At 39.9% G+C, this 17,141-nt stretch overlaps 1 protein-coding gene across 1 annotated transcript; it reads right to left on the bottom strand.

Annotated features, from left to right (window-relative positions):
* Positions 1–783: 783 nt before the first annotated feature.
* On the bottom strand, positions 784–16,771 carry LOC108602706 (mpv17-like protein). Its single transcript, XM_017990860.1, has 4 exons — positions 16,686–16,771; positions 3,041–3,222; positions 2,769–2,976; positions 784–1,085 (listed from the first exon to the last, which is right to left on the bottom strand). The coding sequence occupies exons 2-4, from the start codon at positions 3,190–3,192 to the stop codon at positions 864–866; spliced, it is 582 nt and encodes a 193-aa protein (XP_017846349.1). The 5' UTR covers positions 3,193–3,222; positions 16,686–16,771; the 3' UTR covers positions 784–863.
* Positions 16,772–17,141: the final 370 nt, after the last annotated feature.

Below are 17,141 nucleotides of genomic sequence, written 5' to 3'. Positions count from 1 at the left end.
TTGAACTGCACTTGAACTATGATCTCAGCTATCTGGCGTATTCGTTTGGACACAAGGTATTCATCAACTGAAGCTACGTAACTTACATCCTGTCTACACCCATGAGTACAGCTAGAATTTAATAGATTTAAGTGCTTAGGAGCCAACTCCTACATACGTGACGCGCTGCTGGCTTGGCAACTTCATTAATACCGAAGCTCTAGCTGCATGCAACGTAGCAGACCCATGCAGATTTGCCATAAAACACGCCACGCCACGCCATGCCACGAACATGGACGGCATACTCTACTCTCTAATAAACGTAGATACCGCTGCTGCGACTACGACTGCGACGGCGACGGCGACGGCGACTGAGGCCAGCGCCCGCTGTTAATTAGTAAGTTTTAATATGATATGATAAAAGAGGCAAAGAGCAAACCAATGTGGTCCCATGTCATTGTCAAAGTGGACGTCACAGCGATTGCTGCTCTCATTGTTGTTGTTGTTGTTATTGTTGTTGTTGTTGCCTGGTTTGTTATTTGGTTTCTAAACAAACAATTTAATTTAATGCACACAGGGCACTGACGCAGACCCCAAGCCAGGCAAGGGTATGCGTAGTTACTATACCAAAAAAAATAACAGAAAAAAACTTATCACAACTCATTTATCAGCGACAATTAATGGGCGCTTTATGTTTATACAAGTGTGTATGTATTTATTTTTTATTGCCTACAACGTAGAAAAAAAAAACACAAAAAAAAAAAACCAAAATGACATGTCATTAAATAACAAGGCGGGGCGTAGTTCTAATGAGAGGCGTGCTTGGGCATAATCAACAGTATTTTAATTGTAAATAAATAAATAAATTTTCGCTATATGGTAGTTTACATTTCCAGAAAATGTATGTCCACAGCATGATGATCAACATCGACATGCGGATGCAATTGCAGGAACTTAACGTAGGCCAAGAATGTGGTCCAGCACATGCTGAAGAACGAGGTGAAGATAACCTGATTTCTGGCTGGGATGAAGGCAAAGTTCACAGTTTGCACGCAGGGCCAATAAATAACGCCAACTTTATAAGCATCCAGAAATTTATCGCTAACCTAACAAATAGTATAAGATATAGATAGAAATAGAGAAAGAGATAGTGCGTTAGGCCAGTGAATTTTTATTTGGGAAATGGCAGCTGTAAAAAATGCCAGTGCGGAAAATTGTAATTAAGTGCCAGTGAGGCTGAAACCTTTAAAAATTTTATTTATTGTCGCTGCCGCTGTGCACGCGCGCGTGTGTGTCTGTGTTGTTGCCCGCAGCCAGCAGCAGGGCGTGGCATTTTGTTAATGTTGTTAATTAAAAAGCCTTGCGGCATGGAAAATTTTCACTTTTGGCAACATACAACATTTTTGTTGTTGCTGTTGCTGCTGCTGTTGCTGTTGCCGCTGTCGTTGGCCGCCTCCGCAGGCAAATTGTGTAAATGATATTTATGGTGGCCAGCGCTCAACAATTTACAGTCAAGAGTCAACATCGTGAGGCAAATGATGCACTTCGGTGCCACTAATTAAGCATAAAACGTATTTCATTGTAAAGCAAATATTTTACTGCAACTATGTCTGTGGGCGTTCTCTTATTTTTTTTAACGACCGTTGAGGCTTTTTATTATTTAAACAAAAGTTGATTAACAAATGCGTTCTTGGTAAGCGGGAATTAAATGCAAAGTTCGAACGAATAAAAAAACAAATAAATTCTTAATACATGTGTAGCTTTAAAGTATTTGAATTGCTGGTAAATATACTAGCTAGTCTTTTTATTATATTCCATTAATTTTCAAATATTCCAAGCGCTTACTGAAAATTTATTTGCTATATGCAATTGTCTACTGTATTACACTGAAGTAATTTATAAATAGTTGCGCCAAATCTGTTCACTAAAGTTTTAAGTATAAAGCAAATTGTACCTTAAGCCAGACTGCAATCGAATTGTTTTATATAGAGACAACTAGCAACAACATCTTCATCGGCAGCAACACAGCTGCGACAGCTTGATGGTTAAAGTTTGCCAATCAGGCTAGGCTGAAAGGCAGGGCTTAGAGCCGGCGTTGTGGCCAAGAGCCATAGATCTTGAAAACGCATGCAAGCCAAATGGCAAAGACAACGCACGCTTGACATAAATATATGGTAAAACATTTACATTTATCAAGATAAATGGTTTCTAATGATATAGAGAAGTAAGCCGGAGTAAGCGCACAAATGAAGTTGGGGCTGCAAAAAAAAAAGAAACAACAAAAACGCCAACAAATCAATGCTGACAACTTTGGCTACACAGAGACAGCAACAGCAACAGAGAGAGAGAGACACAGGCACAGGGGACGGACAGACAGACAGACAGGTGATATTTATGCACGCTTATATTACAGCAACAGATGCTGGGCGGCAGATACGGATACGGCCAAAGATACAGATACCAAGACAGAGATGGAGATATTGAGAGCAGCCGTCTGTAACAGTCGTGAGAAAATGTGTTACCCAAAAACCCACACACACTCATTCACTCACACATACTTAAGCATAAACAGTAGGCAGCATTGGGTGAGCGGCACAAGAAACTTGAAACCCAATTAAAAGAAATACAAAATAAATAAATAAAATAGCCTGATAACAAACACTGAGCTGAGAGCGCTGGCCAAGAAACACAATTTACAGATGCGCGACGACAATTTTCATAATCATAATAATAACGATAAGAAAAACAACACGATGTGGCACAGATGGCAGCAAACTGGAGCAATTTACCTCCTGTTTGGCTTCAGCATATGTATTGCCCTCCATCAGTGTCATGAAGAAGAGAAAGGAACTGATCGCCATGGGATCGTAGGCCGTCTGCTCGGTGATCGCTTTGCAGAGCGATGATTTAATATCTGTGCGTGGCCACATTACACTCGCCAGTCTTATCCACACATAGATTGTGGGCCCCATAAAGAAGAAGCCGAACAAACTGAATCTGAAAAGGCAAAGCAATGCAACGGATTATAAAGTTATAGAGTCTGTGGAGTCTGTAGTCGCACCTGAGACACTTGGTCCAGTCATAGTTGCGGAATGAGCGCTTCTCGATCAGCGTCTGCTCAATGAGCGAGCCACAGGGCCAGAGTGTGCCATATGAGATCATGCCCCTGAGCACTTTGTATTTGTTTGTCAAATTTAAGAAATTACGAAACATGCTGCTCGCTTATGCTAATGTCTTGGAGTGCTGAAAGAGAAATTCAAAATTTATTTTATTTACGCTTTGTCGTTCGAATTTCACTTCATTTGCTTAATATTAAGGCAACAATTTTGCTTAAGTCAGACTTAATGCGAAATGTGATTCATATCAACTGAGCGACTGACCTTTTTAGTCAATGATGAAGCTATTTTAAATGAAACTTGTAGCGTAGTGTTAGTAAGCGTAGCTCTCTGAGTCAGAATTAGTTGCAGGCGCAGCTCATTGGAATATTCAAATGTAAATATAATGCAAATTATTGTTAAGAAAACATTTTGTTATGCGAGCTGTGTGTGTTTGGACAGTTGCTCGGCAGTTTCAGTTACACTTGTGTGAGTGTGTGTGCAAGTCCTGACAAGGACCAGAGCGTGCACATGTTAATTACTTGTGAAAATATGCAACAGACGTTGACTAACAACAACAGCCAGGCCGGCAATTTGCCATGGGTTATATTTTTTCACACCAACTGAAATTAAGAACGCAGCAGCAGCAGCGGCTAGCAGACAAGCGATTGTTGTTGTTGCTTTTGTTATTGTTGCCCTTCAAAGTGAACCTGCCACAGACTGGGCCTGTCTGCCTTGCTTGCCGTGGCGTGTGTGCGGGCATACTAATTACAACAGCAACAACAGCAGCAGCAGCAACAGCAACCCCGACATGCCATAAGGCACTTTATATGTGAATGTGACACTTTAATCGCTTCAACAACTGCTTTTACATCGTCTACCCTCCCCCCCAACCGAGAGAGGGATAGAGAACTTTAGGCTTCAACTTTCAACTTCCAGCGCAATTTGAACTTGATTGCCGCTGCAACTCATTAAGCCCAAAAACAAAAATAAACAACAAACTTCAAATCACACATCGTTATATCTTTTGCCTTTGCAGCTCTTTCGCGCCTTTAATGTATTTATATATACTATACACTTCAAAGAGCTTCAAGCTTAACACGCCCAATAGCTAAATTTATATACATTTAAATAAAATATATGTTTTAACTCACACCTTGTTGCAATCAATTTCATTTTCAGTTCTATAACTAAGACTGTAGCTTAGCTACTACATATTTATTTATGCAGTTTTGTTAGTGTATTTGCTTTTCGTTATGCTGCACTTTTGTTATTATTTTTTCTTTATTGCCAGCATTTGTTCATTTCGTAGATTTGATTTGGGGGCAACTGACTGCCGTTTGTATCTGTCGCTTCAGCCTAATTGCTTTTTATGACAGTCGCCAGAATTATGATAAATCTTTTTCGACTTGCCTAGCCTTGTCTTTTATAATTCGTTGCTGTTGTTCTTTTGCCGGTTGCGGTTGCGGGAACAGCAACAACATTTCGAACATTTGTTTGGCTAGAAAACATGCCTTGCAATTAAATTGTGTGTGTGTGTGTGTGTGGAAGCCACAATACTTGACATCTGTTCTCGCGTTCGAAGTAACCAGCAAGCCCTTGGTCACGCCCACATGTGATGAGGCTTAAGGCGTGGCGCAGCAGCAAATGTGTCAGCTGCGAGCGAGAGCAAGCCCTGATGTGTGACATTTATTTGCAATTGGTTGCGGATCTCATTAGAGTGCACATTTGAGTGGCAGCAAAGACCACATGAAAGGGCAGCAAGTGGCAAGCAGAACGGAATCAAAGTGCGCCAGTTGCACTTGACACTTGAGACTCGTAGCAAAGTGTTTTCCCTTGAGCTACGCCCATGCCACAGCCCCAATCTCATTGCGTGCTTGCATTAATATATTTTTTAAAAACTAAGCAAGCAACTCTGCAGCCAATTTGCAATAAACTATAGCTAGCTATTTATTGCTGTTTATGCAGTAATTCGTGTCTGAGTCTGAGTCAGAGTCTGTGGGGAAATTGCTTTTACATTTCACATGATGGTAATAAATTTTAGTACGCCAATGTGCAACAAATTCATTTACACACTCACCATCAACAACAACAATCACAATCAGCGTAATAATATCAACGGTAACAGCAGCAGCAGCAGCAGCGCAAATAAATTATAAATAAAGCGAAAAAGCAGACAAAACAACAACAAATACAAATACATTGTTTATTTACGTCATGGCCAGAAGGATGCATCAATTGAGGCAGCTGAGCTTTGGCTACGCTTTGCCGCCTGCTTCCTGTGCAGCAGCAGCAGCAGCATTTGCATTTTGATGTTGCACGTTCTTACGCATTTGCCCCACACACAACACACAGCTGAACAGCTTGGCTGACTTATCAGCCAAATGAAATCAAGCAGTCAGCCATGGGAGTGATGAGGCGGGCGGGGGCGGGGGCGGAGTAAGTTATATGCCTGCAGCATCTTGCAACATTTTGTTTTAATTTCGCACTCTTTGTGGCAGTGGCACTCGAAACGATCTTTTTGATGTTGTAGCGAGTGGCAGCTGCCCGCTGTTGCATGCCCATAACGACTTGTATGTATCAAAGTGTATGCCCAAGTCGTTGTGGCAGCGCTTGCTGCTGCTCTCTTTCATGTTATATTATTTTATGGTGTTGCCGCCTTGGGGGCGCTTTGCTCGCTGGCTCGGCCCTCTTGGTGTCGCTGGCATGGCGCGTATTTCCTGTTGCTGCTTTGTGGACGGCACGGCACTTGCAACATTTCATTTAATTTAATTCTTTACTGTTTGCTTTGGTTTCCTTTCTACTTTTCACTTGTGTTTCAATTTGCTCACGATTTTTCCTCCAGCAGCGGCAAACAACAAAAAAAATCAACAAAATTTATACGCTAGGCTCGTTTTATTAAATATGATTATTGACTTTACGTTTTCGTTTTCGTTTTGGTTGCTTTTTCAATTGATTTTCAATTTGATTTTGACGTCGCCGAACTTTACACATTGCTCTCAACCTGTTGTTGTTGTTGTTACAAGTGCCACATCAAAGCAGAAAATACGAGACGACGCTAATTGCAGCAATTGCTTGCCAGCGTAAATGTATCTTTAATATTTTGTAGCTTCAAGGTGTGAATTGCCGTTGCGTTCGTTTAAATTCACACACGCACAGAAAATATTTTATTTGATGCCAAGTGCTATTTACGTTTGATTTTATTTTTCGGTTCTCCCTCACTGTTTGTTGAACTCTGGCTGGTCCCCCCCGCCTGGGTTAGCCCAACTGCAACGCCTGCCACTCGCATTCGAACATGTGTAAATGCGTATTTGTCAGCTGATGGATGCGGGCTTTTTGTACTTTGCGCCCAGCACACAATTATTTGATTTATTTGTACACAACTTTCTGATATTTACATGTCTGGGCATTTATAACTGGAACTGCTGCAACTCCACTCCGACTGGCAATGGCATTGAGAGCGAGAGCGACACAGACACACACATTTGATGTTTGGTCTTCTGGGGCACAATCTGTGTGTTTCGAATGTAAATATTTAAGGTTCAGTAAGCGTGTTACGCTCTCTGATTTAAACATGTTCATATCATAAATACACTGACACACAATCAATAAAGGTCTTTAGATGTGGGAATTGTAGCACTTGGCTTGGGGCTTATGTGAGATTAATTCGGTTATGAAATTACTTTTGAATAAGCAAATTCAAAATGGTTTCCATTAAGTAAATACTAGAATTGAAAGAACAAGTTCAGTAGCTTGACTTTAGTGTAAATGAACTAATTTGTTATTTAGTGAGTTCAAATTGATTGCAACAGTAAGCAAATAAAACTACAAGAGTTAGAGCCTTTGAAAGTTAAAACTTAAAGAAAATTAGCTTAGCAGTTTGGTCATAACATAATCAAATCTCAACCGATTCTTAGAAGTCTTACTATTTTATATTTCTTATGATGCTTAAAACAAAGCTGAACTTCAAATCTCATACAAACCAATTAAAATGAAACTCTTGTACATATATTTGCATCTAATAGAATAGGGCGCTTGTTTTCTTGCTGAGCTTGTTAAATTGAACTATAAAATTTAATGATTTTAATTCCCAATGTGCATGCTTATGATAGAAATCTCTTGAAAGACACAATTAAAATGTCCGCATTGACAGGATTTTACTTTTAAAATGTAAAGTGTTCTTAGAATCGACGCTGCTGCTGCTGATGATGATGCTGCTGATGCTGATGCTATTCAATGCGCTCAATCAAGTGCAATTATCAAAGAGAAATGAGAAGATAGTTGCAGCTAGCGGAAGGGGAGAAAGCATTAACTGCTTGCTGGCCATGCGGGATGCTTTGCTTATCAAATGCTGCTCATCTGCAGTTCACTCGCTTTATAAGGTTTCCAACTGTTCTGCTGGCTGTTGCACCCCCCGCTGTTTAATGCGCTTGCTGTTGCTGTTGTTGCTGTTGTTGGGCACAGAGACTGACAGGCAGGCACGCCAAGCTTGATTATCATTATCAATGCATGCGCCGTCATAATTAATAAGGCTCACCCTCACGGCAGCGCGCACCCCACAGCTAACAAACAAAAAAAGAAAAAGGCCAAAAAGAAAGTAAGCAGCACGCAAGACGGCAATCAGTTGAAGTTGTGCCTGCCCTGCCTGCCTGCCTGCCAAGCCTTATCAACCGAGCTGAACAAACAGCTGCTCTGCCTGTGGCCCTTGATGGCTGCAAAGCGTACTTGAGCTGCTGCTGTCCAATTAGAGCTTCCTGTTGTGCAAAAATTTCGTTAAATTTTATTACCACTTTTAACCCTCGCCCTCACACAGACACACACAAACACACACATGCATACACATATGTGTTAATAATTTTGTTGTTTTTGTTTTCTATCTGTTTGCTGGGGGACATGCTACAAAAATATTGCCAAGTGGCAGCTAACTCTCCAAGTAAATGAAAACATCAGTGCAGAGCAGCGGCTCAAATTCAAGTGTCGAAACGCCTGACAGCTGTGATAACAGCAGGGAAATGGCAAACCGTTAAACACAAACACACACACACACTCAGCCATGTGAGTAGCTGCACCTTTTAATGCTGGCCTGAGGCTTGAGTTAAAATAACAATCCTAACTCCCTAGGTCTATGCTGCAGTTGGTGCTAAAAATTTATGAAATAACAATAACAACTACACTATCGAAAAGGGTATTTCAAATGCGACTTTTTGCTGAGCTATTTAGTATATAAGCAATATTAGTTGTCTGTATTTTTAATGACGTGACAAGAGAAAGCAATTTCGCTAGAATTTGATTGTCAACCACAAAGACAGACTAGGGGCTGGGGCGAGGCCAAACAAAAGCGTTAACATTGAAATTGAGAAAACAAAAGAAATCGACAAGACAAATACTTTTGATAGTTTTCACTGCTTTAGATTTAGACAATTCTCAATTATGCTCAAGCGTCAAAAACAGCAGCTGACAACCAGAAACTACAAGTGCGTATCATTTGCCCAGACACTTTAGTTTTGTTAGTTGCTGTCATGGGCGGCAACATAAAGTGGAGCGACAGTTACACCAAATTGACGTGCCCCGCTCCCCAGCGTAGAATTTGAAACTGAAATTTTGTCTGGCATTGACAGAGCGTACACCTTGATGTGGGACACATTGCATATTCAACTAACAGCTGGCATAGATTTCCACTCAGTCTCAATGGGTGTTTAAAGCAGTAGCTGTAGAATTTTTAGAGTGCAACACGCTTAACTGATAAAACATTTATTGGCATTGTCAAATCCATTGAACCCCACAGAGCGCGCTGCTCTGCCCAAATTTAGAGCTCGGGGGTTCGTTGTACTGCAGTTTTCGCTACAGAGTAAAAAACAACAATAAAAAAAAAATATGTATTGTAAGTAAGTAAATAAATAAAATGCCAACACAACTGTCAATTATGAACGTAGTTGCTGCTGGGGCATATTGTACATAAATATGTAGATACGACCGCTGCGCATGTAGCGATACTTTTTGAATAAACAACAGCAATTGAATTTGTTGATTCGCCGCCGCTGCTGCTACTGCTGCTGTTGGTTCGTTGCTTGGATTGATGGCGTAGGACTAGCACTCGGACACAGTCGCGTCGCAGTCGCAGACACATGCCACACATCTACATGCCACATACGAAAATGCAACGTCAAAGTCATTTGTCACGCGCCAGCTACGTTGACGATATCAATGAGCGAACAATGAACCAGGCGGCGGCGGCGACGGCGGCGGCAGCAAATAAGCTTCAGCTCTTGCCCTTATCCCCACTTCCCGTGCCGAGTGTATCCCACATGCCCGAGCGGACGTAGTACTCGCTGCAATGTTGAATCGAAGCGCACCGAAATAAATGTTGAGCACACACTAAATCAACAATTATATAGAAAGATAAGCAAACGAGCAACGAACGTTTGGCAACCGTTCGAACTGGCTCTGCCACATTTGGCTGCATTTGGAAAATGTCAGACCGACAGCGAAATCTACAAACTTCCGCAATTATTTACAAAACGCGCGTACTCGTTTGCCCATTAAATTCAACAGCCCAACAATTTTCTATGTCTCGACCCCTTTTTATCAGTTTCGGGCATTAAGCTCGTTGTCCCAAGCGCGCCTCAAATTAGCTCAGCCCAGCAGTAGCTGGGGGCAACACAGGAAAAAAAGGGTGCTGAACCCCTGAACTATGCCCAAAACCCCTGGCAGCAGCAGCAGCAGCAGCAGCAGCAAAGCCTGTCGAAACCACATCGAACCCTGGCCAGCCAGCTTGTAATTTCATGCACTTAAACTCGAATTATATTCGTGTTTTTTTCTCTGTCTCTCACTCTGCTTCTTTATTGTTATTATTTTTTGCTGTGTTCTGTTAATGCTGTTGTTTGTCTGATTTAGTTTTTTTTTTTTCGGTACGTCATGATTTTCTTGTTTTGGCCTGGAACCTTAGTCTCTCTTCATTTATTTTGATTGTGTTGCTTTTTTTTGGGTTTCATACAATTTGAGGTGTAGTCATTATCATTGGAAGCTCTGCTGCGTGCGCTGGCGGCGGCGTCTATAATTATATTTATGGGCTGGCACAGAATTTTTGGCTTGCCGTGTGTTAAATTATATAGAGAGCCAGTCATTGTATTTATGAGCGCAGTTACATGTGCCTTATTTCTTACTTGAGCCAACTATTTAGGGCTGCGTATTATTAACCGCTTATCAATCTACAGAGGGAAAGAGAGAGGGAGAGAGCCTTGGCAGCCGAGGGGGCGTGAGCTGCATTTTGTTTAAAGCAACAATCATTCATTAAAAATTGAGTACATTGTGTAGTTGCTTTATCGCATTTTAAAGTAATTACCAGCATAATGGGTGGCATTTAGTAATGAGACTATAAAATGTTGCATTAATTGCTTTTAACATTTAGTTCTGCGCACTTGCTAATTTTCAAGTCGAAATGCAAGCATATATGTATATTAAGCATATCGTATTGCAAATCGTGGATGCAGCATGAATAATATTCACATTTAATTTTATTTTGTGCTCATTAACATAAAATGCTCGATTAATTGCATTTAACATTTAGCTATGCGGACTGTTTAAATGAGAAAAGTAGAGTATTAAATATATAATTAATATATATGCCACAATAACTGCAGCAGATTTAATGACCTTTAAGCAACTACAGATTTATTAAAACACAGTCTCGAAAGTTTCGCTCGTTATGTAAGTTCTAAAACGATTTTAGATTAGTTTTAGTTTGCAACTTAATGTTGCTACATTTGTGTTTTTTTTTTGTTTTTGCAGCGTCCATTCGCAGACGTTTGAACGTGTTATTTAAATGCATAACCCACACACACAATTGATGGTGTTGGTGTGAGTGTGACCCATTTGGCTTTGGCACTCTTTGGCTGTGTTGTACTTGTGTGTTGGCCGCAAGTGTGTCTCATGGCATTCAGATAGTTGTAGCTATAGCTACGTACATATTTGGCTGGTGGTGTGCACGCGCAGCAAGCAGCGAGAAGCATACAACATTGTGTGGCAGCTTAACCTCATTTTGAGAAGCATTTCAAGCAGCACAAGAATTACATTGAAAAGTGCCAAGTGGCAAGCCAAAATGCAGAATCAAAGAAAAGGAAATTAACATGAAATGAATTTCGTAAGGCGAACGTAATGTCAGCCAAACAGACAGACGAACAGACCGACACACACCAACAATTTGCTGGCTAAGGCAAACGTAAAGAAAACCAAAAAAAAAAGAGAAATACTTTTTGGCAAACAGCATTTGCACTAGTAAAGAGCACGTGCTTATAGCGCTGCAAAAAAATAAAATGTGAAAACTTTTATTTCCTCAGAGACAGCCAGACGACATGAACGTGATAGACAGAAGGACAGTTTGCATTGTGGGGAGGGGTGTACAGTGGGCACGGGTATGGCGTTGGGCATGATAACGATTACAGTGGGACAGCGTAACCGACTAACGGACGTCACAACGTAATCATGAGGCAATTTCTTCTTAGTCGCTCAACTGGCAACTGGCAACTGGCAACTGCAATTTGTAGTCAGCGTTTCTCATAGACTCAAGAAATGGGACAGCTGATTTCGACTGCTGGTTTTTTGACCCACACACACACACACAACCGTTGTATGCTTGTCTCAGCCACTTAAGCAGAATTAATCTTTTTCTTTTTTGGCCAATAAATCATGTGGCATGCTGGTTCCGTTCCGTTTCGTTTCGCTTTGTCGTATACGCAATTTAAATAAAAAATTAGCGCAATGCAAATGCCTGAGCCAAGCAGCCGCAGCCGCGGCAGCAGCAGCAAAAACAAATTCAAAACTGCAAATACTTACAATTCCATTTCGAAATTCCCCTCACCCATTTTATATGTGTTTTTGTATACATTAAATTTATTACTTGGCACATCTACTTAAACAACATATTTTTTGTCGCCTCTCTTTTCAAATAAATAAGACTTTGAGCTGCGCAAGCGGGTCGATTAATATAAATCAACGCCAGTCGGTGTCATCCCACTCGTTGCTGCTGCAAGAGCGAAACAAGTGATGGACGCAGGGGAGAGGGGGGTGCGGCGGCATATGGGGTCTCTGTGGTGTTGGCTGGCTGGCTGGCTGACTTTTCCTTTGTGGCTTTAATGAATGTAATTTATTAAGTAATTTCTAAGCTTTTAGTCATGACGCTTGTTGTTGTTGAGCATTTAATTAATTGGTTTTCTTATTAAACGCCAGCCAGATGAATAATGCATTTGTTAGCCACTCGATATAGCCCTTGGGCTCAGCTTACCCCGATCAATAATAATACAGCGGAACTGCAGTCTATTGTATAGGTAATTGCTTTATGAAATCGATCCAACTGTTAGATAAACCAATTCAATTGAACCATTTCGTAGATTACAACTATTATATATGAGCTGGCAAAAAAGTTTTCCACAAGCTACTAACTGCTGTTTAATTCAAGTTTAGCATGCAGTTCATGAGCTGATTAAAGTTATTTTTACAAAACAAGCCTCTCTCTCTATATAAATCACAAGCTTGTCAAGATGCAAATGCACAACAAACAATAGAATTGCATGTGGGCTGGGTTAAACTAATAGAATCTATTAACTAAAGAGAATTAAAAATAAACACGCCTGTTTTAATAATATATTAAATATGCAGCATAGTTAATCTTTTTCAAATAAAGAGCTGAGACAAAAATATTTGTAATTTAAACACAAGATTTGCTTTTAGTTAAAACAAATTATTATTATACTAATTGATTAGGCAACAGTTGCTTTTGTACTTAATCATTGAGCAATTGATCAGCTAAACGCTTTAAGTTTATTTGCTGTTCAACTGCATTAAGTTTAGCCCAGTTGTTATGGCTCAGCTCGTTGCGGACCGGCTTAAAGCGCTTTCTAAGGTCATTAGAGAAAAGCAGCGCACTAACAACAATGTGCTACATACTCTAGTTACTATATGTAGTGCATTTAATACCCATAACATATTGCAATGTTGTCTTGGGCATGCTATCGCGTTTGTTCTTCTGTTCCAGAGACTGCGACTGAGACAGACAGACAGACAAATGTGCGGGCTTTTGGGCGCTTGAAGATACTTTGAAAGTATTTGGACAACGTTTGCCGTTTTCCGTTCGCTGCTGCGCCGCTTGTAGGTTGTCGATGTTGTGAATGTTGTCGCCGTAGTTGTTACGAGAGTCTTGTCTGTCTTGTAATGACTAAGCGGCGCTCCAAAGAGACCCAGTTAGACTTGTATGTATGCGTATGTAGCCGTGTATCTGTGTGTTGAGCATCTGAAATACATTTGTACGAGTATCTGGTGCTTTGTTGCAACTGCTATTGCGAACGGATATGCACAAGAAGCGAAACGTGCTTTCCCAATAACGTCAGACAGACAATGACAAAATAAAAGCCAAGCAAACGATGCGAACCAACTTTGTTTGCAACCGAAAATAAAAAATAAACCAAAAAAAAAGAGCAAATAATGCACAACAAAATAAATAAAAATATTTAAAGAAAACTGTCAAGATTTGCATTTATTGTTGTTGCTGTTGCTGTTGTTGTTGGCGTCGGTGTCGTGCGCTAAGAAATGCACATGCGATAAAACTTTGTGTTTTTCAGTCTGCTGGACGCAGAGCCAAGCCGAGTCGTATAGTATCTGGTATCTTATAGATACTTTGTCTGCAAGCTAAGCTGGCATTTGCTTAATTTGCATAACGCACAAACATTTGCACACGCTGCGCAAATATTAATTAAAAAACAATAAAATGCATAGCTTAACTAAAAAAAGAGCACGAACGAACGGCCCTTAAATCACAACAAAACAAAACTAAATAAAAAAACTATTTGCATTGCAAATAAATTATTATGCACTTGGCAAATTTTAATTGACTGACCGCAGTGGCAAACAAATACCTCAACGCACGCTGGATTTGAGCGTTAAGTATTTGGGATTTTTGCGCAGCTGTGTTTGCATTTTGTTGAACGCATTTGTTGCGTATTAATTTAATTAGTTGGCATTTTGTGGTTTCAAGAACCATTTACAATTTCCAGCTCGCCCGCATCGTAACAATGAGAGATTGCAAATACAAAAATGTGGTTTATGTTGAATTGTAGATACCAGAGAAAAAAACACGCACATTCATTTATATTTAAATAAAATTGTTCAAATACAAATGCGGGTTTTTTCCGCATTTGGTTGTTATTGAATATTTGCCATATGCTAAATAAATTAAAATATATTTTATTATGCTTTGACGTTTGTATTGCGTGTGTGTGTGTGCGATAAATACATACGCTTACATTTATGACAAATAATGAAAATTTATTCAAAGTTAAATAACAATTAAAATTAAATTGTTATTTATGTAAGCTACTAAAGTTCTCTGACAAGTTTATTGAACTTTGCGCTGCAGCAAATTCAATTCAATTTGTTGTATGCAATCATAAACTAAAGTTAGCAAGATTTTTATTATATTTAATTAAGCTATGACTAAATAATTAAAATATAAATTTCTATAGAAACTCTGCTGCTGAGGCAATCAAATTGCTGTAGATGTGCGATAAGTTGCGAGATTTATTAATTATTCATTTTATATATTTTATGCTAGAAGCTAATGCAATATTTCCTTTTGTGCTGCAGCTTTAGCTTTGCTTTTGGCAAACAGTTGCTGCAATAGCTTGGCCAATTAGTTTGCTAATAAGCTCAGCCAACACATAATTGTTGCATCCATTTACAACGATTCGAAACTACAATTAAGACTGCCAATATTATGTTTGAGTGATGTGCAATTGATTGAGCAAATCAGCTTTGTCAACATACGATTGCATTGCATATCAAAAGTGCATTAATTAATAGAGGAATGTTAACAGATTTTCGAGCAAGTCAGGCGTAAGCTGCTGGCAGCATTATGCTTTTAACAAATTAATATAAATTTGTGGCCAAATTTGCAATTAGCCAAATGACAAGCAGCAGCTGTAGCTTTGTAACTTAATGCAATTATTTAGACTATTAATTGAGTATTTTGCTTCGGGGGAGAAATGCCAAATGGGCAGAGGGTATGACTCTGACTAAGCTTAATGTGCATTTAATGCCATTTGTGCTGAGGAAAAAATCAATTAAAAACAGAAATGCCAGCACAAAGTCACGCACCGCTTTGTGTTTTGTATTAAAAACAAATTACAATTAAATCGCAATTTTGTAATTGGAAATCAACATGAACGATGACAATCACATTTATCAACTGGCAACAAAAAAAGAAGCAAGAAACGAGTCAATAGACAATCAGAACGGCGATGGCCATAATTCAATCAATCAATGCCGCCGCCGCCGCTGCTGCTAACAGCCTTTCCCATTCAGGTGGACAAAAGCATTTTTCTGCGCATTACACTTTGAATTGTAAATAAAATGTGCGTAATTAAATTAAAAATAAAGCGCTGGCTGACAGTCTGACTGTTGAAATTCCAAGTAAGTGCATTGAATGCACTAGTTCGCTGCGTACAGTGCGTATACGTGCGCACAAATTACGCATACGCAAGGTTACACGCAGCCATTTAAGCAGATCTGCGCACTCGTCGAGCTTTCATGCCAATCAAATGCCGCAAACATGATTTATTTCGTCAATTTATGCCGAAAGTGTAAAATGATTTTGTGCCGTGCCACATGAAATTGAAGTGAGCGCCACTATTATTTACTTTTGGGGCGTGGCTCGCTATCGCTCTGTGTGCTAACGGAATGCACTGTTTGACTGTCTGACAGCATATTTTTTATATTATTATTTTTTTTTTGTTGCAGCTGGAATTTGTAATTTCGCAAAAGGGGAAATTACAATTAAATTGAATTGTAAAACGAACATCCAACGTGCATTTTATTGCTGCTGCCTGGCCTGGGCCTGGCCTGCCTGCTTATAATGGCGTGAGTATTTAGAGGTTACGCATGATTGCAAACGGCTGGGTGAATTTAGATTGGCATTTTGTGCTGTGGCAAGAGACCATAAAATAGTTGCGTATAGTTTGGTAAATACAAAAAGTTTTCCCTAGCGTATGAGAGACACTGCTTATAGTTAAAGCTTGCATGTTATACGCATTGTACGCATATAAATATGTAATTTGCTTGAGAATGAATTGCTTTTCACTTTCGGTGAGGCTGTGTGTGTGTCGAGATTAGCGGAAGACGCGCCTGCGATTGCCATTGCCCCTTAAGTGGCTCAAGGCTTCTTTCTACAAGTTTAATTTCGCAATCTTGGCATGCCAGCACCCTTGCCTCTTGCCACTTGCCTCGCTCGCTTCAGCGCAGTCGTGCATTGACCATTTGCATGACCCAGTTGCGCTCAGAATTACACAAAACTCAAAGACGTGTTTATATTGCTAGTTTTGTAGTTTGCGTATGCATAAGCTATCAGCGCATTACGTATACGCCACCTTGGCTGTCACCTACACGTACATACACAATTTATTTATAGAGGCCTCCAAAGCACTTCCGACTTGAACGCACATTTGAACTTTGTAAATGAAATTTATAAATAATCGCTTAGGTAATTAGCAATTTGCAAATACAATTTGTTGCTCAAAATAGCGTTAATTTAAATATGGTTTTTGCTTTTTTGAGCTTATCATTTACCCTTTTGTTTGTTTTACAATTCTGTTGAAAAACTGCTAAGTATTCGCGGTGTACACGCGACGCGCTTGTAGCAAAGAAAAATGGGCAACTAAATGAAAAAATGTGCATGGCAATTTGTGCATTTCAATGTCAATGACAGAGGCAAACGTCGAGCTGCGCATTATGATCATTAACAGATGCCTGATCCAAAGCCAAATTGTATCTGAGAGCTGCCTGTTCGTATTGCCAAATGTATCTTTGCGGTTGGCAATCAATAATATGCACTGTGAACTGCTGTGGCTGTGGCTGTTGCTGTTGCTCATTGTGAACTGTAATTGTGCACTTACAATTTGCTTCTTTTAGCCTTCTTGCCAGCTGATTTATTCATTTATTTATGCTACTCGTTTAGTTGCTCTGCAATTTGGTAGCTGCTGCTGCGCTGCATTTGGTTTGTTACTGCCAATAGCTTGGCCATCA

The sequence above is a fragment of the Drosophila busckii genome, chromosome 3R, assembly GCF_011750605.1.
Source record: "Drosophila busckii strain San Diego stock center, stock number 13000-0081.31 chromosome 3R, ASM1175060v1, whole genome shotgun sequence".
NCBI classification, from domain to species: domain Eukaryota; kingdom Metazoa; phylum Arthropoda; class Insecta; order Diptera; family Drosophilidae; genus Drosophila; species Drosophila busckii.
This window is presented reverse-complemented; position numbering and strand designations above follow the sequence as displayed.

Bases quoted from the DNA above. Each gene is read 5' to 3' on its own strand.
- LOC108602706 (XM_017990860.1), bottom strand. From the start codon at position 3,192: ATGTTTCGTAATTTCTTAAATTTGACAAACAAATACAAAGTGCTCAGG. The intron at 2,977-3,040 runs GTGCGACTACAG...TTGCCTTTTCAG, and splicing joins GACTGGACCAAGTGTCTCAG to ATTCAGTTTGTTCGGCTTCT. The intron at 1,086-2,768 runs GTAAATTGCTCC...ACTATTTGTTAG, and splicing joins ATGCTGAAGCCAAACAGGAG to GTTAGCGATAAATTTCTGGA.